This window comes from Chenopodium quinoa, unplaced genomic scaffold, assembly GCF_001683475.1.
Source record: "Chenopodium quinoa cultivar QQ74 unplaced genomic scaffold, ASM168347v1, whole genome shotgun sequence".
NCBI lineage: Eukaryota > Viridiplantae > Streptophyta > Magnoliopsida > Caryophyllales > Amaranthaceae > Chenopodium > Chenopodium quinoa.
The window spans coordinates 547,829-571,791 of NW_018743294.1; the positions used below are offsets into that span (position 1 = coordinate 547,829).

General features: G+C 35.7%; 3 protein-coding genes across 4 annotated transcripts; 1 reads left to right on the top strand and 2 right to left on the bottom strand.

The window, feature by feature from the left end:
* Positions 1-913: 913 nt before the first annotated feature.
* On the top strand, positions 914-5,874 carry LOC110737286. Its single transcript, XM_021917635.1, has 4 exons — positions 914-1,258; positions 1,821-2,980; positions 3,836-4,506; positions 4,708-5,874. The coding sequence occupies exons 2-4, from the start codon at positions 1,854-1,856 to the stop codon at positions 5,724-5,726; spliced, it is 2,817 nt and encodes a 938-aa protein (XP_021773327.1). The 5' UTR covers positions 914-1,258; positions 1,821-1,853; the 3' UTR covers positions 5,727-5,874.
* A 237-nt stretch (positions 5,875-6,111) lies between these two features.
* Positions 6,112-11,573, bottom strand: LOC110737287 (F-box protein At5g03100-like). 2 transcript variants are annotated; one of them, XM_021917637.1, is made up of 5 exons: positions 11,223-11,573; positions 8,261-8,401; positions 7,210-8,049; positions 6,924-7,076; positions 6,112-6,689 (listed from the first exon to the last, which is right to left on the bottom strand). In XM_021917637.1, exons 2-5 carry the CDS (start codon positions 8,330-8,332, stop codon positions 6,651-6,653), a joined length of 1,104 nt encoding a protein of 367 aa, XP_021773329.1. In that variant the 5' UTR covers positions 8,333-8,401; positions 11,223-11,573; the 3' UTR covers positions 6,112-6,650. The 2 variants fall into 2 exon arrangements, with proteins under 2 accessions (XP_021773329.1, XP_021773328.1); XM_021917636.1 differs by having other exon boundaries at positions 8,261-8,431.
* Positions 11,574-21,788: 10,215 nt separating this feature from the next.
* Positions 21,789-22,244, bottom strand: LOC110737269. The gene has a single exon (XM_021917616.1). It carries the CDS (start codon positions 22,242-22,244, stop codon positions 21,789-21,791), a length of 456 nt encoding a protein of 151 aa, XP_021773308.1.
* Between the last annotated feature and the right edge of the window lie 1,719 nt (positions 22,245-23,963).

Consider the following 23,963-nt stretch of genomic DNA (forward strand, 5'->3'; position numbering starts at 1 on the left):
CTTTGGCTTCCTTTAGTGAAGAACAAGGAAACCCAAATCCTCGTGTTCCAACGTAGTTTGATTAATTCATTTATTTAATTTATTCTTAATTTCTAAGGTATTATACTACTTTGACTTGTCTACTGTTGATTTATTTTTAATTTGCTTAATTATTGGTTTTATTCTTTGTATTGCATCGACATGATCACATAGATCTTGGTCTTGGGAACAAGAGATTTGACATATTTGATTTTGAAAGATTTTTATTAGAATTAATTTTGTGGTTCGAATTTCGATTTTACTCTCTCCGTCCTTACAATAATAATAGGCTGAATTTGATAGTCGTAAGCTAGTACGAGTAACACTTTTTCTTACCGGCATTCCTTATTATGTACATTATACGTCTTCATGTGGAATATTGTATCAAGTGTATTTTAATTTGTTTTCTTACTATATTTGGAAAATGGTCTATGCAACGAAGCTAATTAAATGAAAATATTGTTATATTCAATTTCTTTTTCATATGTAATATTACGTATGATATTTTATTAATGAATTAATTTTAATGAAAAAAAAATAATAAGTGATATGTTATTTGGAGGGGGGATCCTTTTAGATGACAGTCCATTTTTTGCTGCATGAAGCTTGCTCAATGCATTGGTAAAATACACGTTATTTTTGCACTAGAAACAGATTAGCTTACACTTTTTTGTTACAAAGAAGCAAAATAACAAGGATTCTGTGTGCTATTAGTTAATAATAAAGCTAGAGTCTATGCGAAAATCGCAGGATTAGCCCAGTTTTAAGGCAACAAAACTGGCTTTATTTTAGTTAGATTGAGTGGGATAATGGATGAGATGATGTGAATTTAAAGCATAGTTTTTTCTTAACAAAAAATAGTTTTGTTTAATCATTAGACATGAATTTGTGGTGTTTAGGCCCATGTGATCTAGGATGCATTTCTCATGTATGCTTCATATTGCTTGTAGAAGCAATTTATACTGTTATATATAAACTTGTTTGCACACTTTTGGTTGTAATTCAAATGAAAAAATCACACCCTTGGTACCTTTTCTGTTAACTAACTCCTTTTCGTGTTATCAGTAACAATTCTTTCTTCCTTGCTGAAACGTGAGATCAAACTTGGTTGGATCCTTCACGTACTCAAGGCTTGTTCTGGTGTTGCTGATCCGTCTGCTTTGTAATGACTACGTTGCAGCTATAACAAGAGTAACAGCGATATCTGCAGCATAACGACATCAGTACAGCTGACAGTAAGGTATGAAGGATTATTATCTGTACTAGTGTTTTTTTTGCTATGAATTACTATGTACCTATTGTTGGATGCATGTTCCGAAACAATGAAAACATAGTTCTTTTAGAGAAAGTGTTGCATTTTCTGTTTAAGGTTTCAATTTATATTCCATTCCTTCAATTTATAGAGGTCAATTTTACATGATGAGCTTTATTTGTAGCTCTTGCACCATTGCTTCAATTTTTTCGTACCTAAAATCTCCTAAACATTGTGTAAAAAAAGGCGAAAATAGTATGATTCTCTGTATGATAAAGTGCTTCATCAAACATCAAGTGTTAATCTGTAGGACATTCTTTCTTTTTATATCAAGTGGTAATGCTTGAAAATTTACATTAGACATATACTTGCAATTTGTGCTCTCTTTTGACCTTTTTCACCCTCTTTTTTTTTCATTATTATGAGTTGCTATTCTATGAATCTTGTGTACTCTTATTCTTTATTTATTTATAGAATAGCAATGAAAACATGGTTTGATAGACCTTGAATGTGATCAATGTTAATTTTTGTTTTTGTTTTTGGCTAGCAGGTGTATAGTAGTTCTTTGAACAAACCTGATAAAATGGGTATTTACAACAATTACAAGAACGCGAGTACAAATGCCAAAAGTGGCGATTATCTGGAAGGAGTGTTAAATGATTATGTAGGAGGAAAGGGGAAGCTAAAAGGGCATAAGAGTAGCTCCACAAGGCTGGTAACAACACTCACTTGTGTACAATTCGCGTTTGCAATATATGCTACGTTTCTTCTGTATTACATGAGCCCTTCAGTTGATCTAAGGACTAAACCGGACTTCACGTGGGCTACACAATTTGCAAAGCAATGGAAGGACTATATTATTCAACCCAACATTGTGAGCCACTACCAAGAAGTATCTAATTTGGTTGCAACGGATATGCAAGCAATGCAAACAATTGTTCCAGCTGAGGTCTGTGAGCACGAAAAGATCGATTTTATGCAGAAGAAGTCCAATGATGTTCAAATGATCAAGTTGAAGACTGAGCTTTATAATGAGGTGTTGCAGTTTCAAAGCAAGAATTTTGGCATTGAGACTCTTAGGCAACTAATGGCAATGCCATCAAAGTGGGATTTGAAGGGGTCTAATAAACCAAAAGTTACAGTTATTTTAAACCATTTCAAAAGAAAAACTCTTTGTGCTCAGCTAGATTCTTTGCTGCACCAAACTCTCCCTTTTCATCATGTTTGGGTTCTTGCCTTTGGAAGTCCGAATGAGCTGTCACTACGAAGAATCGTGCAGAGTTACAATGATAGCAGGATTAGTTTTGTGGGTTCAAATTATGATTTTAAGTACTATGGAAGGTTTCAGATGGCTCTGCAGACAGAAGCAGACCTTGTATATATCGTTGATGATGACATGATACCGGGAAAGAAGATGCTTCAGATACTGTCCCATGTTGCAGGTACAGAGAAGTACAAGAATTCTGTTCTAGGTAGCATAGGGAGGATTTTACCTTTCAGACAGAAGGATTTCACCTTTCCTAGCTACAGAAAGTTTCGTTCGAAGGAGGCAGGACTCTATCTACCTGATCCTGCTTATGATATCCTTGTTGAAAAGGTGGTGCAGGTGGATTTTCTCTCGAGCTCGTGGTTTTTATCTGCAGAGCTTGTCAAGACTCTTTTCATTGAGAATCCCATGACCTTTATGACTGGTGAAGATCTGCACCTAAGGTAAGCCAATGTTTAATTTAAATGCAATTTGCTTTGCTTAGCATTATTTTTTACTTTTTTAGTGAATAGGATATCCTCCTGAAGTCCTGATTCATCTCTCATGCTTAGTATATTTTTACTGCAATTAAGGAATTTGCAATATTAATATTTAAGAAACCTACTTTGCTTTCTACATGGGATCTTTTCCTGATCTATTTTTGTGCTTAATATGTTTTTGATGCAACTTAGTTTATTGGTTTATTGATTTAATATGAGATGCTTCTAGTTTTATTGTACTTGATATTGAATTATGTTTATACGGAGTACTATGTAATTTTTATTGCAGTCGATGAACACTAATGTATGCTGGAGCATTTAAGCTATGTTTCAATGCATAGCCTACAAATCTTGCACTAGATTAAAGTTGTAATTCATAACCTACAGTGAGAAGCTGCCTTCATTAATTGTTTCACCTTTTTTTCTTGCGTATTTTGTTGTTAACATTCGATACAATTTTACTTTATGTATCACCTTAAACGTAGTTTTCCCTGAAACACTTTATTTCTGCATCTATTCATCCAATACGCCTTTCATTCATGCAGCCTTCTAATTGATCTGCCCATTTTTAGTCCATGTCTTGATCTACCAATTGTGTTGTTTTGATATTGTGAACCATACTACTTATCCTTTAATATACTTATACACCTTTCATTTTGAATATTCACTATTACATAATCCACATGTAACATAGTATTTCACACTGATGTAATGAGAAAAAAAAAAAATTACATTATTTTCGTGCTGTCAACTTTCTCTGTTTCCTTCTCTACTTAGTTGTGTCAAATGGTCTAATGTCATTGTGTTGATGGCATGCAGCTATCAACTTCAAAAATACCGAAATGCTGGCTCATTTGTGCTTCCAGTTGATCCGAAAGACAAGGAAACATGGGGAGATAGTGAACATCGGCTTGCTTATGTGTCTGAAACTACTGTTATATTCAAAGATGTTGTTCAAGTAAGAGATGATCAGTGGTGGAGGGCCCTTTCGAGTGGTTATGTGACTCAATGGGCAGCAATGCATCCTCAAAAGATTGATGCACTGTTTTATGCTCACTCCATCAATGAAGTGAAGGCCCTTGCTCCTCTTCTTGAGAAATTTAGGTCCACTTTTGGTAAGAAGGCCTACATTGTGGTATCAGGGGGCCAGTACTGTCCTTGTGAAGATGCTGCAACCGCTTTGAACTGGCCAAAATCGGTTTGTAAAGAGAGAAGGTTTAAAATATTTGATCTCGGAGTTGGGGCACTTTCAGGTGTATCTAAATCTGAAGTGCCTATAGTGCAAAGTGTGTATGCCAGCATGAAAGGGCTCATTAAAATTCACAACCCGAGTGTGGTTATTGCTGTTAATGATATTGATTCTGATGTGAGAAAGGCATTGACAATGGCAACCGAGACCAATAAAAATGGCTCTACGTTTGTTCTTCTACCTAGAGTATCCGTGCCTAAGGTCCTTTGGATGGCAGATTTAAGATCTACTGCTTTACCAAGTAAGTACTCTCCTTTCTCTTTTTTCAAGTCCTACCTCTTGTATAATGTAAATCAGGCTAAAATGATAGAAATGTGTCGCGTTTAAGGCTAGCTTAGACTTGTGTAGAGCTTTTCATTTCAATTGTGTCTTAAAACATTTAGCACTTGTCAAAGTTCTGAATTAATGAAACATCTTCTGACCAAACATACACTTTATACAGATTGGAACAAGATGAGAATCTCCATCAACATTATCACCCAAAACCGTGTGCGTTCTCTCATGAGGCTTCTCAAGTCTCTCACTAATGCATTTTACTTGGGCGACGACATTCCAATTTCCTTCAATGTAGATAGCAGAGTAGACGAGGCAACAATAAAGCTATTGAGCACATTCGAGTGGCCTCATGGAACAAAGACTTTAAAGAGGAGAATCATTCAAGGAGGACTAATTCGCGCTGTTAGTGAGAGTTGGTATCCGTCTTCAGATGATGACTTCGGTCTATTGCTTGAAGATGATATTGAAGTATCTCCTTACTACTATCTATGGATCAAGTATGCTCTCTTAGCCTACCACTATGACCCTCAAATATCATTCCCCGAGCTCTCTTCAATCTCTCTTTACACTCCTCGAATTGTTGAAGTTGTGAAAGAAAGACCTAAATGGAATGCAACAGAATTCTTCCAACGCATTCATCCAAACACCCCTTACCTACACCAGCTCCCCTGCAGTTGGGGTGCTGTTTTCTTCCCTAAGCACTGGAGAGAATTTTACGTGTACATGAACATGCGCTTTACTGAGGATCCTAAGAAAAACCCGGTCCAAATTCCCAAGTCTAGAACCAATGGATGGCAAGCCTCATGGAAGAAGTTCCTCATTGACATGATGTATTTACGAGGCTATGTGAGTCTGTATCCAAACTTTCCGAACCAAGCTAGCTTTTCAACCAATCATATGGAACCCGGAGCTCACATTAGTGCTAAAGACAATGTTGTCAAGCATGATAAGACTGACTTTGAGGTGCCCCTTTTGGCAGATGATTTTCGAAACCATTTGCCTAATGGTAAGTTGCCTTCAGCTTCAAAATTGCCCTCGCTTAACCTCTTCAACCAGGCCGTGTCTCTTAAGGGCTTGAAGTCAGCTGGCGCGAAGCTGAGAATGGATGTGCTCAACTGCACTGCACTGGAAGTTGTGACTGTGCATCATGTTACCGGACTGCCTAACCAGTGTGCCAAGTTCTGAAAACTGAATTTGGCTGCTCAATTTACATTTTTTTTTTTTTTTTTTTTGGTTTCTTTTGTAGGATGTATCAAAGGCTATGTCCAACCTTAGCTTAAAGGTGGGATCAACACTTGATTTTGACTGCTAGCAGGTAAACCATGTAAACACTATTGAAAAGATTATTCACAAAGACCATTTCAAAATTTGTTTCATTGCTTTGTACATTTGTAATCAAAGCCAAAGTGGCTTCCTTTACTACATTAAAACAAAGAGATATATATTATTGAACTTTGTCGTCTCCATTTGAAATTATTTTAGTTAGCTTCTACCGCAAATGAGGAAAAGTGTTTATGTAACAAACATATGTTGAATTTTCATACAACGCATAAAAAGCAGGACCAAAATCTTGTTTGTAATAGGCCACATTGAAATATGTACATATCATATTATTTATAATTAAAATCAATATCTTTCACATCGAACTTGAAATACAGACAAAACCCTTGCACCACTGCACCGCACGGGTTGAAACCCTAGTAATTAATAACACACTTAAAAGTTTACAAGAACACAAAGGTTTTACATCAAATCCACAACATTATAAGTGTTGGTGATAACATAGTTCACTTTGGGTGGAATAAAACTTTGAAGCTTTGTTGCACGGCTTCTAGATTCATGAGCCGCATCCTCTGTAATAACCCCGACTAAGGGCTTTAAAGGGTGACATATGAAGCTATGGAGTTGGACGGCCATATCAAATATGGTTAGTATCAAATTCAAATCATCGTCACCTCCAACAAACCCAACAAGTTGGAAAACCCTCAGACATGGTAAAGCTTTGTATTCTATCTTGTCCTCTTCCAAACTATGATCATAAATATAACTGTTGCGATTATTGCCCTCTCGCGGGTTCATCAATGATAAGGGCTCCAATCCCTGCAACACTCAAGCCTCCTCTGGCATACATGCACTAATCCAACAAACCTGCAACATGATGAACATCAAACCCATTAAGAAAAAATTAGGTATTTTAACCATTAATCCATTATAATAACAAATTTCATGTCCAAGCACAGATCTAGCAACGGAAACTAGGCTATGGAAAGAGTTTGGTAAAAGAATTATTGGTTTTGGAATTGTAAATGAAATGGAACAATGCACAGTAGCAGTAAAGTAAAGCACTTAAAATTCTAAAATTTGAAGGTTAAACTAATTTACCTGCAGCTTGAATTCACACAACACCGGGCATGCCCCTAATAATCTTATGATACTAGGAAGGTCAACTATCGAATCAAGCCAATAAGTCAGCACCAAAAATTTCAAGTTGCTGAAGCATGGAAGACTTTTAGCAGGAATATTACAAATGACACCCTGTGTCATGAATATAGTCAAGGGTTAGGAGCTTGAATTCACATAATTACCAACCCAAAAAGAAAAGAACAAAAAAAAAAAAAAAAACAAATAATTTTCTGAAAAAATAAAACTGTAGCATCCTTGCACTAACCGGTAGTAAATACATCATGAAGCTAACAGAAAATTTGGATAGTTGCATGGCAAAACAAGCAATTTGCTGACATATTGGAGTTGTGGCACGACAACATTCTCCATCAAAAGCTGCTTCAGCAAGTGATAATGGCAAACTTTTGAACTCAATAATCGGCTTGCCAACATAATCCAAATAACTAAGATTCACAGCATCAATTTCAAGTTTATTCAATGAATCACAATAGCGTATTGACAATTGTTTCAATTTGAAAGACGCAACCTTCAAGCTCACAAGTGTGTCAGAGCCGTCTACAACAAGCTGTTCTAAATGGTGGCATTCTGTCAAAAAAAATTCAAGCAACTCTCCACTAACATCAACACCAATCAAACGCAAGCAAGTAAGAAAACTGATGCCGCTTTCAAACAATGAAGGCTTCAGAGTGTAAGTATCACATGGACAGTCATACAATGGCAAATCCAGTTTCTCCAGCTCCAGGTTCTTCACTTTCTTTGCCAAAGCAAGTTTAACCCATCTGTCAATATGATGCACCGGCCTTTCATAAAAGCCAAATTGGACCCTAAACTTATTGATAGACTGGCCTCTATGCAGCCTTATTACCTGATTAACCCAATTAATATATTTAACTGCTTCAATCCGCTTTGGAACATCATTATACTTACATTCTGGGAATATCTCTAAACAGTCAAAGTCAAAATCAGTCCAGTTGGTCCAAATGCACCTCCATCTTTTTGACAGGATACTAGTTTTGGCTGCCTCTTTCATCTCTAGTCGAAAAAGTATGGTCAGCATGATATCTTCTGGCAACTCACTGATTCGATCCACGCCTTCCAAATTGTCCTAAAATACAGTATAAGAAATGTGTTATTCAACTATGGCCTGACAGATATCAGAAATGACTAAATCACCAAGTTAACAAAGATTCATCTATCTGGCTACCAAACAAGTATAGCATTTAACGCATAACAAATTTGCATTCAATCTGCATGCTAATCGACAAACCCTCAATTTATATACATGGATGTCTGTAATGACTATAAACAAAACTTACCATGTCTTCCAAAGGTAAGATTTTCTTCATGTTGGCATTGCAAGTCATGTTCGAAGGATCTACACAAGCCATTCTTGAGAGCACCTACGAAATAAGCAAGCCCGTCCCTGACACAGGGCAGGAGGGGCGACCACGCTGGGCCTATGAAGAACGAACAAATATGTTTACAACCTATAATCAATCAATTCATTAATTAAATGTAGAGGGATAGATTTCCATGAAACAAATATAACTAAAACATGCATTCATTCACACATGAACTATCTAACAATTAAACAGCGCTGTTACTTATCTTGCATTTGACTCCAATGGACAATGCAAAGTGACAATACTTATACAGTTATACTAAGTAATAAACTTCCAAGGGCTAAGGTAGACCTTCCAGGATCTTTTTTTTTTTTTTTTTTTTTTTTTTTTTTTTTTTTTTTTTTTTGATAACTTACATTTCCTAGAAAGTAATTTTCCTTTGTTTGATTGTTAGAGATAATTTTTCCAAAGGTGAAAAATAGCTTTCTAAGGGTTGAAAACAATTCATTTCTCAAGGAGGAATGCTACATTTTCCTTTATACTCTTTGCTTCTCTTCTTCTTTCCTCCCATCCATTTTCTTCATTCCCATTTCCATTTCCTTCTTTCTCCGTAACTTTTCTTGCAAGGGAACAAACAAAAGAAAACCAATTCTCTCCTTGAACATAGTAAACCATGGTAGATGATTTTCCATGAATGATATTCTCTTTCAAACAAACGGAGCTTGCATGTAGATTCAAGTACAAACTTCGTTGTTCCCTTACAGAATTATCTCACGCTAAACAATGTAAGCATAACTATCCAAGTAGAATAATCCAAACTAAAATGGGCGTGGATACCTAGACTGACATGTATTTCAAGTTAAGAGAGATTACAATGCATCATGCTATCCACTATGTTAAAGCTATCCTTCATTCATTAAACATAAACAAAAATGTCTTTGTTTGTAAAAAAAACCAGGCGACCTAGAAACCATGAGATAGGCAAAACTCCTACTTCATTAGATCCCATAAAATAGGCAAAACTTTGTTAGATCCTATGAGATAGGTGACGCTTCTATGTTGTTAGATCCTATGAAAACTTCTACTTTGTAGGTCCTATGAAACTTCTACTTTGTAGGTCCTATGAAAACTTCTACTTTGTAGGTCCTATGAGTTAGACAAAACTTCAACTTACTGAATTTTTTATTTATTTTTACTTTCACAAACAAGTTCGTCTCACTACGTGTAAACTTAATATGACACCTTGACAATATAATCAGTAATTCAACATTCATTCATCTATACATTACTAAGTATTAACAATGAGAACAAAAACAAAGGAAAGCTACAACATAACTCCTAATTGAAGCATATCTTTACAAACCAAGAAAACTATTTTCAGTGTTTAAGCTCATCAAAGTATGAAAATCCAAAAGACCGTGACAAAGTGAGGAAATTAGCCTTCACTATGCTCTGGTACCATCTCTTCATATTTAAGAGGTAAATGCCATAACTTCTCTTAGAAATATTTGAGGAGGGGTTTGGAACATGAGTATAGGCACAATTTTGCATATGTAAAAAAGGGCATGACAAAAGGGAATATAATATAGCCATTAGTTCTACAAGTAATTCTGTCTCAAAAAATTAATTAGTCAATTAATTCTAAAAAAACAATCAAGCCGCAAGCATATGACAATAGGAAAACCAAAGCCACTCTCTTGTTCTTGCTTAATACAGTTTTCTATTGAAGAATTTAGGTATGAAACTCATCCTTAAATTACAAGTAACTTTTTCACCAGATTGCAACACTTACGAATTTAGGAAGATCCTACAATCATCAACAAACAATAAAGCTCAAACCTTTCCTTATAATACAAGCAACATTCCAGTACGTAAATCAGAAATTATCATAGTAAGCGAATAACAACCCCCCTAATTACATAAAACCTAAAAATGATTCCAGTCACCTCAAAATTGTCACTTCACTAATCTAAACAAAGATACAAGTATACAACTTAATCGCAGAATTCGGCACAATCAATTAACTTAAAATTCTAAGCTAGTAATGTTGTTATTAAAATGCAACAATTAGGAACTTAGGAAGATCACCAATCATCAAAAACAACAACGTTTGCATCTTGCCTAGTAATTCTTGCAACAGTTTATTTAATAAATTTGAATATCATCTTAAGTGAATAGAACCCTAAAAATTCATTAAGCATAAAAATTCATCCACCAATACACATAAAAATTCGAAAAAAAAAATATATAAATTTCAGTCCCCTCAAATTTGTACTTTACTATTCTAAACAAAAAGATACAGCTTAAACACAGAATTTGGCACAATCCATTAAGCATTAACTAAAAATTCTAAGCCATTAGTTCTACAAATAATTCTGTTTGAGAAAATTAATTAGTCAATTAACAATTAAACAAAAATCAAGCCGCAACTCGCAAGCAGATGACAATAGAATATAAATAACCAAATCCACTTTATTGTTCTTGCTTGATACAGTTTGCTGTTGAAGAAATTAGGTATAAAACTCATTCCCAAATTACAAGTAACTTTTTTTTTCACTAGATTGCAACAATTATGAACTTGCGAGCGAAGATCATACAATAAAGTTTTCATCTTTCCTTTTCTTGTCATTCTAGCAAAATTATAGCTTATAAATCTGATAATATCATCCTAAGTGAAAAGACCGTAATTTAAAGCTGAAACGCAGAATTTGGAACAATTAATTAATTAACTAATAATTATAAGCAAGTTAAGTAATGATTCAACTAACTAAAAGTCAAATATGCAACAGTTGAGAACTTAGGAAGATCACACAATCAAGAATAAACAATAAAGTTTGAATCTTTTTCGTGAAATTCGAGCAACATTTAAGTTTACAAATTTGAAAATAACCTCCTAAAAGAACCGTAATTATGTATGAATCCTAACAAAAATTACCTTTATTGGAGGTAGAAAAATCCTCGGAAAATATGAATATAAACCAAGATAATTGTATGAATACAATATAATGATGATGATTTGATACAATAATTAAATTTACAACAGTGATTGTGTTGATTGGTTGTTTTGTTCAGTGGGTGTAAATTAGAGGGCGGATGATTTGGTGTTGAGAGAGGAATACTCCATAGTCGATAATGGTGGTGGAAGCCTGGAAGGGGAGATAGGGTTGAATGTATTTGGGTGGGGGTGGGGGTGGGGGTGGGGATTGGGGCCTTGGGGGGTGCGTAGAAAATTAAAAGAGAGAGAGAAAGGGTTGAATGTTATTATTCTGACAAATTCAATTGAATCTCTTGGCTTTCTCATTAACAACTCAAGAATATATATAGTTACACAAGATATTCCTAACCCTAACATAATTAGGAATAAGATAGAATATTAACATAAATAGGAAATCTAAAGCTATGATACAATATTTCCTAATATTATCTTAACATCCCCCCTCAAGGTGGAGCATGTAGATCTCGAATGCTCATCTTGCCAAGTAAGAATTCAAATTGCGCCTTTCCTAACGCTTTTGTAAAATTATCCGCCAACTGAACCTTCGTGGAGACATACGATGGCGTAATCACACCCTCTTTAATGGCATCCCTAATAAAATGACAATTTATCTCAATGTGTTTTGTCCTTTCATGAAACACGGGATTATTAGCAATATGGAGAGCCGATTGACTATCACAATACATGTTCATACCTTGTTTATGTTCTACACTCAAAGACCGAAGTATTTGTTTCAAATGTTTGAACTCACATTGGAAACCTGTCATTGCCCTATACTCGGCCTCTGTGGAACTTGTAGAGACTGTTGGTTGCTTCTTAGTCTTCCAGGACACAGGAGACAACCCAAGCAAAACGAACCACCCAGTCAACGACCTACGTGTCAAAGGACAACTCGCCCAATCTGAATCACTCCATCCTTCCAATTGTAATGCACTATCTGATCTCAAAAGAATACCTTGACCCGGACATTTCTTCAAGTATCTAACTACTCTCAATGCCGCCTCCCAATGTTCTTCTTTTGGACATTGCATAAATTGTGACAAAATATGGACAGAATAAGCCAAATCCGGCCTTGTGACCACCAGGTATATCAGACGACCAATCAATCGCATATAACGTTCACCATCTGCGAACTCCTTCCCTTCTGCTAAAGCAAGTTTATGGTTTTGCACCATTGGAAAGTCTACTAGCTTTGCTCCTAGTAACCCTGTCTCAGAAATAATATCTAAAGCATACTTACGTTGACACACATAGAAACCATGTTTGCTATGTGCCACTTCTAGCCCCAAAAAATATTTCACAGCGCCCAAATCTTTCATTTTAAAACATTTACACAAGTATGCTTTAAAACTCTCCAAAGCAAATGTATTATTTCCTGCAATTATCATATCATCTACATAAACCAAGACACTCAACTGCACTCCACCTTTCGAAAGAGTGAATAAAGAATAGTCGGAATACGACTGTTTAAATCCATATTTCTTCAAAGCTGTAGACAATTTTTCAAACCAACACCTAGGAGCTTGCTTCAATCCGTATAATGACTTCTTCATCTTGCAGACTTTATCTAAATTGCCTTTTTGAAATCCCGGTGGTACTTTCATATAAATATCCTCCTCTAAATCATCGTGCAAGAAAGCATTATGTACATCCCAATTTTTAATTGCTGCTACTGCTAAGAAAGTACGTACCGTAGACATTTTAGCCACTGGTGCAAATGTTTCATTGTAATCAATCCCTTCTTCCTGATGATTACCAAACACCACAAGTCTTGCTTTTAATCTTAACAAATTACCGTCTTCATCTCTCTTTTCAGTGTAAACCCACTTGCTTCCAAGTGCTTTCTTTCCCGGCGGAAGATTCTCCAAGGTCCAAGTGCCTTGATCTTTGAGAGCCTTTATTTCATCAGCCATAGCTTTTCTCCAACCTTCATGTTTCATTGCTTCCTTGAAAGATCTCGGTATGTGTGCCTTTGTTACTGCAGCAATATAATTTCTATGTTTTTAGGAAAACCGATCATAATTAACAAAATATGTTATAGGATAGGGAGTACTGAGGAGGATGAGGCCGTGGATGAAGATGTGACTTTATTTTTCCGAATAATGTGTGTAACGCAATCCCGCAACTTTGTCGAGGGAAATTTCACTCTTTTCCCTCGTCCTAGTTCTTCTTCACCCGTATTTTTGCTCTCCACATCGTCCCCCCTATTTTCAACACTCGGTGTGGACTGAACACCTTGTGACCGCTGCTCGGGGCTGCTGTTATGTTGCTCGGGGCTGCTGTGATGTTGCAGCACAGAATCGGGCTCCATAGCCCTGCTGCAAGGCCTCCCAGTAAGCTAGGCAGACCACTCCGTGGCCTGGCTGCGGCTGGGACTGCATCCCGGCGGCCTAGCTGCGGAGTATTCTGTTTGGAGCTGTTGCGTGGCCTGCTGAGCAGAGGACACCACGGCCTAGTCGTGGCCAAGCTCCTGCTCCCGCGGCCTGGCCGTGGAACTTTCTGTCGTGGCCAATGGATCCCCAGCTCGCACTTCCTCTTCACATATACCCACTAACTCTCCACCTTGCCACGCCTCAAACTCATCATCATCCCCAAAAAAATCCGCCATGGGCACACCTTCCGTACTACCTCCACTATCATGCACATCCTTAAACGGAAACACTTGTTCATGAAACCTCACATCACGAGACACAAAGTACTCCCTCGTCTCCAAATCAAATAATTGCCACCCTTTTTTTCCAAACGGATATCCAAGAAACACACATTTTCTACTTCGAGCCTCAAATTTATCTCCCTTACTTCGTTGATTATGCGCATAACACAAACAACCAAACACCTTAATAGCATCATAAGACGGAATTTTGCCAAACAACATTTCATATGGAGTTTTATTATGAAGAACCGAACTTGGAGTTCGATTAATCAAATAGCAAGCAGTCAAAGCACATTCTCCCCAATATTTAATAGGCAACTGATAAATCACATTTATGTAGGATTTATAGGCACGTTTATGCTAAGTTTATAGTTGCTTTTTAGGTCTTTTAGTCGCTTTTTAAGTCGTAAATACATAATTGTTTGATTTGTACACTATTACGCTCCGTTTGTGTTTTTCTTAATGTTTTAGGTGATTTTATAGTCATTTGGACGCTTTCGTAGTGTTTGGAGTTGATTCAGATGATATTTGAATGGAAGCCGATGAATTGAGTTTATTAATTGGAGATCCCATGTTTGTGGATGTTGATTTTGATTAATATGTGCATGAGACATGAATATATCATTCACAAGGGTCGTTATGTACTTTACGGAAATGAATTTGAGTTAGAAACGAAGAAAAACGAAGGTTTGTAAAGTTGCAAAACAGACCTTTGATCACTCTTTTGATCATAACTTGAGTTCTACAGATGGGATTTAAGTGATTCAAGTTGCATTGGAAACTAGACTTGAAGTTCTTTCCAACAGTAGGTCACACGTCTATATACAACGTATAACCCAGAAGTTACAAGCCTGTGAAGTTGACACAATGCCCAGTAGCTCCGAGCGAGAGCTCGCAAGGTAGCTCGCATAGGTCTTGAGCAATAGCAGCCCCGAGCGAGAGCTCACTCGACCAGGGAGCTATAGCTCCAGTTTACCCACGAAAGCAGCAAGCAAGGGGCATCGTAGCACGTCTTTTTCTTGGCCCTCGATTCCATCGAGCATCTTCGTGCCACGTCATCTTTTATCGTCCAATCGTTTGACAACTTGTGTAATTTATATTTTACTTTTCTTTAATTATTTTTAGATTTGTTTTAGGATAATATAAATACTCCAAGGGAAATTATTTTTTCCCTTATGCCTTTTTATACTTTTTATTTTACGTTCGTTTTAGCTTTCTCTTTAGCCCTAGTTTTTCATGGACAACTCCATGGATTCCTCCATGGATTTGTCCTTGAATTTGTTACTTTAATTTATAGAGGTAATATTATTTCTTTACTTTTGATTATGCTTTCTTTATTAGTTTTAGTTTTAATTATTTATTTCATGCTAGAGTAGTTTATTTCTAGGGTTTGGGAATCCATGTTTATACTATGAATCTTGATTGATGTTATTGATATTTTAATTTTTGATTTCTCTAATTGATAGTGTTTTGTTGTTAATCTTGCAACCTGATCAATTGTTTGATTAATTCTTGTTAATAAGAGTTTGAATCAAAAGATGTTACTTTTAGAGGCTTACCTACAATTAGCAATTCTGATTATGTTAGCGACCGAACTGCATATGTTGAATTGAGAGCGTTAAGAACCGACCGTAGGCTTAGAAATTGCTCTAGATAATTGATTGATTGAATTGTTATTGATATTTGATAGATTTAGAACTATAAACATGGTGAACCATAACCCTAGGTCTTTTTATTAATTATTTTATCCCTCTTTTAATTTAGACTATTTTCCTATCCCAATTTCGTGACATAGTTTAGTTTCTCCATACCTTGAAAGCTAGATTGAATAGCCATCTCTATGTGGATTCGACCCTACTTACCCTACTACATTGTAAGTTGGTTTTGTTAGGAATTTATTTTTGACAGGTGTACGACAACCTATCAAATTTTGGCGCCGTTGCCGGGGAGACGGCTTAATTTGATTTGACTTTTATTTTTGGTTGAACTAAACTTGTATATATTTTTATTATTTATTTTGTATATACTTCTTTTTTGTTTTACTCTGATTTTGTCATCATGGCGTGGTATGATTATAATTCATATGGGGTGAATGATTTTAATTACCAAGGGCAATATGATTATAATTTCGGGAATTGTAATGCTAATGTTTCTATGTTTGATGCATCATATGATTATCAGAATTCACAAAATATGTGCATGAATTCCTGTGAAATTTCTTATTACCCTAGTAAGTCTTATATGCCTAATTTTAATTCCTCTTACCAACCCCAAGTGGACAATTATACTCAATCCAATTCATCGGAGTCTAGGGAACTTTTCAATATGATGAATGAGTTTATTGTTAATCAGCATGAAGAGCTTAATGAATTGATGCATGATTGTCAACGTATTTCAAAATCTATTGAATTACTTGTTGTGCAACAATATACTAACCAACAGGTGATACATGATTATAATGATATTGGTTTTGAGAATTGTATTTCAGTGGAGGAAAGCATTAATTTGACTCATGATATTTACTCCCCGTTAAATGAAAGTATAATAGAGGAGAATAATCTTTAATCTCTTTATGAATCTGATGGTGAAAATTATTGGAATGAAGATATAGAAGTAGTGGAAAAGGAAGAACAACCAATTATTGTTAAGTCTTTGGTTGAGAAACCATTGGTTTTAGATATTTTGGTAGTTGAAGATTTTACTGACAAGCTTACTCATGAGGGTGAAGTTGAAGGTAAATGCATTGATGTTGAGCTTAACCGACTAACCCTTTATATTTCGTTTTCCCAGAGGTTTAATCTAGTTCCTTCATTCGCTATGTTGAATCATCCTTACTTTCTTAAAATGTCCCCATTCCGTGATACATTTGGCCATGTAGACCTTGATGTTTATTCAAAAAGGTTTGCATTGCCTAAGGAGCAAGAAAATGTAAGTTGTATATACTCTCCTTTTTCTTATTACTTTATTTTTTCTTTTTCCGATTATTTTTCTTTTATTTTTTCTAACCCCCTGTATTTCAAGTTTTGTGTGCTTGTAGTCAAGCCATATGTGGTGCTCAATGATATGTTTGCAGGGGCGTATGATAAGTTACTCAAGGTATTGGATTCTTCCGATTGACGAATTAAGTAAGGTCGTGCGGGACCTTAAAAACCAGCGCTAATTGGGAGGCAACCCAATTTTCTTTGTTTTTTTATTTCAATTTTTTTCGTTATTTAAATAATAATGCTAATGTGTGTTCTAGTGATGACGTCTTTTGCTAGGTACAAACATAGCTAAGTTCCTTGGTTATATCGGCTACCGTATTACAACAACCGATTGTGGTGGAGGTGTCTATACCTTTTGAAGCTCCCTTCGCTTACCCACCCCTTTGTGAGTTGGACCTCTCCCTTATTTATGTTTTAGTTCCTCTTTGTTCACATTGAGGACAATGTGATGTTTAGCTTGGGGGAGGATGATTGTCATCATTATTTTGTGCATGTTAGTTGTGTTTTAGTTTAGCTTTTATTGCTTTGTAGGTGTTGTATGGTTTGTACCATTCATTAGGAGTGGGAGTTTACATACAACGAAAAACAATGTTTTGCTTTCTTAGTTTTTTTAGTTGTTTTGATAGTGCATACTTGTGTCTATTTTTCATATTTTTGACTTCGAGCCGTGTGCGGATTTGATTTGACTCTCTTGAGCTTCTTTTGATCTTGGTTATAATTCTAAAATCCATTCGGTTTGCGCTATACATTGCTAACTACTTGACATTATGTGAATCAATTGAATGGTTTTGGAAAGATTAGTTGTCCCATATCAAGTATAGCTAGCCAATTCTCTTGCTAGGTCACCTTACTTTGGGTTTATGTGATTGATGCAATTTGTTATTTCAATGACTTTGGCTTGAGATTTATTAGTAATTTGATTATGATTCACGCATGCCGCACATGATAAAGGTCATGTTCTTTAGGTAACCTTCAGATGATATTTAGATACATTTGTTCCCTTTGCTCACCCATGTTGTTTCCTTGTCCATTTATTGATATATAGCTACATTACAAGCCACTTTAGCCCCATTGGTTACTATTCCCAAGTCTAGCTAGCTTGGGGAGCTTATTGATGTGGTGTTGTTGTTTGAGTGTCAAGCTTTAATTTATGCAAAATATGGTGGAATATATATTGAAAAAAAAATTGTTTCTATAGTTGAGAAGTGTTACTTAAAAAAAGAAAGAAGAAAAAAAAAGAATAAAAAGAAAAAAAAATCTTGTTTATGTGTACTTCATTGAAAAAGCCGAAGAATTGAAAAAAATGAAAAAAAGGCAAGGAGAAAGGAAAAAGAAAGAAAAAAATTATTCATGACGATGAATAGTTGATTTCAATCTTGGTTTTTTATTATGTTTGGAGAAAGTTGGTGATGTCAATTGGAGTTAGATCATTATTTGATCGCGTTTATGTTTTTGCTCTCCAAGTTGGCTATTTACTCACATTTTCCTAAATATTATCCTACCCCTTTACCTTTGCCCCATTACAAGCTTATAAAGTCCTTTTGATCGGCATGTTTGTTTTGTGATTGAGTGAACGTTATTTCTTGCTACCGTCAAGTTACCCTTTATTGCATCAAATACTCATATACTACAAGGTGTGCGGTGACGACTAGCTTGATTGGGAAATCGTTTATGGCCAAGTTTGGTTTCAATTGTAGATCGTGATGTTGAGTGGTTCTATTTGTATCCGAGCTAGATTTTGGTCTTAATAACTTTGGTTTGATTGTTTTCTAGAGAGTCAAATCGGTCTTATTCTGGTTCCCTGGAAGTCTTATTTGTCTTGTCTCTCCGTCTTGAGCCTAGTGTTGCTTGGGGACAAGCAACATTTTAGCTTGGGGGAATTTGATAAATCACATTTATATAGGATTTATAGGCACGTTTATGCTAAGTTTATAGTTGCTTTTTAGGTCTTTTAGTCGCTTTTTAGGTCGTAAATACATAAGTTGTTTGTTTTGTACACTATTATGCTCCGTTTGTGTTTTTCTTAACGTTTCAGGTGATTTTATAGTCATTTGGACGCTTTCGTAGTGTTTGGAGTTGATTCGGATGATATTTGGATGGAAGCCGATGAATTGAGTTTATTAATTGGAGATCCCATGTTTGTGGATGTTGATTTTGATTAATATGTGCATGAGACATGAATATATCATTCACAAGGGTCGTTATGTACTTTAAGAAATGAATTTGAGTTAGAAACGAAGAAAAACGAAGGTTTGTAAAGTTGCAAATCAGACTTTTGATCACTCTTTTGATCATAACTTGAGTTCTACAGATGGATTTAAGTGATTCAAGTTGCATTGGAAACTAGACTTGAAGAGCTTTCCAACAGTAGGTCACACGCCTATATACAACCTATAAACCAGAAGTTAAAAGCCTGTGAAGTTGACACAATGCCCAGTATCCCCGAGCGAGAGCTCGCATAGGCCTTGAGCAATAGCAGCCTCGAGCGAGAGCTCACTCGACCAGGGAGCTATAGCTCCAGTTTACCCACGAAAGCAGCAAGCAAGGGGCATCGTAGCACGTCTTTTGCTTGGCCCTCGATTCCATCGAGCATCTTCGTGCCACGTCATCTTCTATCGTCCAATCGTTTGACAACTTGTGTAATTTATATTTTACTTTTCTTTAATTATTTTTAGATTTGTTTTAGGATAAAATAAATACTCCAAGGGATATTATTTTTTCCCTTATGCCTTTTTATACTTTTTATTTTACGTTCGTTTTAGCTTTCTCTTTAGCCCTAGTTTTTCATGGACAACTCCATGGATTCCTCCATGGATTTGTCCTTGAATTTGTTAATTTAATTTATAGAGGTAATATTATTTCTTTACTTTTGATTATGCTTTCTTTATTAGTTTTAGTTTTAATTATTTATTTCATGCTAGAGTAGTTTATTTCTAGGGTTTGGGAATCCATGTTTATACTATGAATCTTGATTGATGTTATTGATATTTTAATTATTGGTTTCTCTAATTGATAGTGTTTTGTTGTTAATCTTGCAACCTGATCAATTGTTTGATTAATTCTTGTTAATAAGAGTTTGAATCAAAAGATGTTACTTTTAGAGGCTTACCTACAATTAGCAATTCTGATTATGTTAGCGACCGAACTGCATATGTTGAATTGAGAGCGTTAAGAACCGACCGTAGGCTTAGAAATTGCTCTAGATAATTGATTGATTGAATTGTTATTGATATTTGATAGATTTAGAACTATAAACATGGTGAACCATAACCCTAGGTCTTTTTATTAATTATTTTATCCCTCTTTTAATTTAGACTATTTTCCTATCCCAATTTCGTGACATAGTTTAGTTTCTCTATACCTTGAAAGCTAGATTGAATAGCCATCTCTATGTGGATTCGACCCTACTTACCCTACTACATTGTTAGTTGGTTTTGTTAGGAATTTATTTTTGACAGGTGTACGACAACCTATCAGCAACCCCCCTTGAAACCGCAAAGCACGAGCCACATTAAGAATATGTTGATGTTTTCTCTCAACTCTCCCATTTTGTTGAGGGGTACCCACACATGAAGACACAAAAATAATCCCATTGTCCACAAAATAATCTTGAAGATGATTAAACTCAGTACCATTATCACTTCTAACAACCTTGATAAGTAGATTCAACCTCAGTTTTATTACGAATTAAATAAATCCAAACACCTCTAGAGTAATCATCAACAATCGTTAAAAAATACTTCGCCCCACACGACGAAGGCACTTTATAAGGACCCCACAAATCAATATGAACTAACTCAAACAAATTACTAGCATTAGTTTCACTAATTGGAAAACTATCCCTCGTTTGTTTTGCACGTGGGCATACATCACAAACATTTTTATTTTTCCTAACTAAATTACTCACAGGAGGGAGTAACTTCAAAACTCTTTCCGACGGATGACCCATGCGTTGATGCCGAAGATCCACCCCACAATCCACAGCTAGCACCTTCACTTGCGGCACACCACGAAAAAAATAAAGTCCATCTTGTCTTTCACTCACGCCAATCACCATCCTCTTCAACTGGTCCTGAATAACACAAATTTTGTTAGTGAATTGAATTATACATCGTTTTTCATCACTAAGTTGAGTGACTGAAATAAATTGCAATTTAAGTGGGGAACAAATAAAACATTATCGAGCACCAAACCACCCTCTAAGGTGACCGAACCCAATTGATTTGCATTCACCGTTTGACCATCCGGCAAGCCAACCGGACAATCTTGTATAGTCTTGATATTTGTCATAATTGACAAATCATTAGTAACATGATTAGAAGCTCTTAAATCCACAATCCATAAGACGCTTGTATTACCTTCCAATCGTGACTTGGGTTTGCTCAAAATATCAATAATCTGTTGTGCTTGTTCCGACGATACTCCCGCAAGATCTTGTATAGAATCTGCCAAGGATGATGAAGCACCTCCTGCATTATGAGAAGCTCCACCTTGTACCGCATTCGCACGAGCAGCAGATGGGGTAGTCCCTGAAGACGCATTGCCTCGCTCCCCCACGCTGCCCCTGCCACCCCCACGATTGTTGGAGCCTCCTCTTCCACGTCCTCTACCTCTTTTTCGATTGTCATCCCAACCGGGCGGAAAACCGATAATTTGATAACATCCCTTCTTGTCATGTCCCACACGATTACAATGAGTACAAAACGGACGATCTCCATCCCCCGAATCACTCCTTGTACGGGAATCCACCTTGAATGCCATAACATTTTCTTTCGGTTTAGCGTCTCGGACACGAAGTCTCTCCGTATTAATGACTGTTTGGTAAGCACTATCAACCATGGGCAAAGGTGATTGTGCTAAAAATTGTGCTCAAATTGCTTCGTACGGATCATCTAGACCCATCAAAAAATAATGTAGATAATCCTCTTCTCGAATTTCTGTAACTTGCCGAGCAATATTGCACTTGAAAGCGCCACAAGAACATTTTGGGACACGAGCATACTGCACCAATTCCTTCCAGATTTTTGACAACCGACCAAAGTAATCGGTCACAGATTCGGTAGAAGTCTGCTTGCACTCCCCTAATGACTGCTTAAGCTGACATATACGAGTACCACATACAACACAATATCTCTGTTTGAGATGTATCCACAAGTCATGCGCAATGTCAAAATCCTCAATTTGATAACGCAAAGCATCATCAAGCATATTAGTAATCCACGACACAAGCATAGAGTTTACCGCAACCCAATGCTTCTTTTTCAACTCGTCACTAGGCTCTAAGGTTGAACCATCAATAAAACCGAACTTGAATTTTGCAATCATCGAACACAAATTGCTTTAGCCCATTCATCATAATTTGGCCCTTTCAATTTTACCGGAGTAATAACAACCCCCGGATGATCACTCGACCCTAGGTAATACTCTAGGTCCACCGGTGGTGGTGGTGGGATTTGATCATCCTTTGTCATCTCTCGGCTCTGTGTGTGTTTTTCAAAATTTATTTTTTTTTCTTAACCTAATCTCTTGATACCATGACAAATTCAACTGAATCTCTTGGCTTCCTCATTAACAACTCAAGAATATATATAGGTACACAAGATATTCCTAACCCTAACATAATTAGGAATAAGATAGAATATTAACATAAATAGGAAATCTAAAGACATGATACAATATTTCCTAATATTATCTTAACATATTCAATACGAAGTAATAAATGCTAAAAAAAAAGTAAATGTTTATAGTTCCAGCAGTTCAAATAAACAGTAGTATCTATAAGCTCTGTTCAATGGGTAAAAAAAAAGCGCTCTGTTCAAATGAATAGTGCAAATGTGCAATGATGTTATTACCCCTACCTTTAATTAAAAAATACGTAGTAAAAAAAATACTGTAAATGTAAATAAACCTTTCATTTTGGTTTTGAAGAATCTCATTCAATCTCTCTCCTCACTCTTCTTCTCCCATCTTTTCCACTCTCATCTCCTTCTCCATATTTTGCACGAGCTGTTCTTCAAGTGCAACCAAGAGGTAATCTTTCTTTTTGGCCTTTTCCTTGATTGTTTTTGCTTACAATTTCATCAATATTCAATTTTGTGTTTAGTTTTGGTTGAGATGTTATTCTTGGATTAATTTAATCATTGTGATTTTGTCGTGTTATGTTGCGATTTTAATTCTGGAGTAAGTATTATTTAATCTGCCTCAATTAAAGTAAGCTTTATTAATTGACATTTTTTTTGGGTTTAGCTTAGTGGGTAATAGACATATTTGTGGATTAGTTGACTTTAATTTGAATTATTTCTCCTTCTGTTGCTAAATAGTCAGATTAACATGAATTACCCTATATGATGACTGTAATAATGAAGTAGTTCTTGGCATTGTCATGATAGCTATGGGCGATGAAAAGGGTCTTGACACAACGATGACTACTTACTGAATTAATTGACATATAGAAACCAAAACATCCAAAAATATAGGGAACAACACTAATAATGTTGTCTCTTTGAGGATGTTTGATTATGCTAAAGTAATACAAATCATTATAATGTTTTCTTGATAAAACTCTAATAATGCGTGTTATTTCTTAGGTTATTCATCTCTTTTAGATGAAGTTGTTAGAGAATTAATTTTGATGAATTTGCAGTGGATAAAACTTATGAATTCTTCACCCAACCTCAATAAAATTTTGGCTCTTGATTAAGCTAAATGACTAGCACGTCTAACCAATTTCATAGTACACTTAACTTATGATTGCAAATTATTAGATATATGTTATGCTGACCTGCAGAAGTCATCTGCCTCTGTGATGTGCATGTACACTCTGTACCGTGCTCTTGGATGCTTGTACTAAGACAAATTACTATTCACTTAAAAGAAGCTACAACTTACCCATATACAATGTAAAAGGAAAGCCCAAAAAAATAATTTAAAATTAACTTGGTATACTATATTAATTCAAAGGTCTTTTTTAAACAAATTTGTTTTTTTTTTCCCTGGGGTTTTTAACCGTTCTTTTTTTGTTTTTAAGTCTTCTTTTTGGGGTTC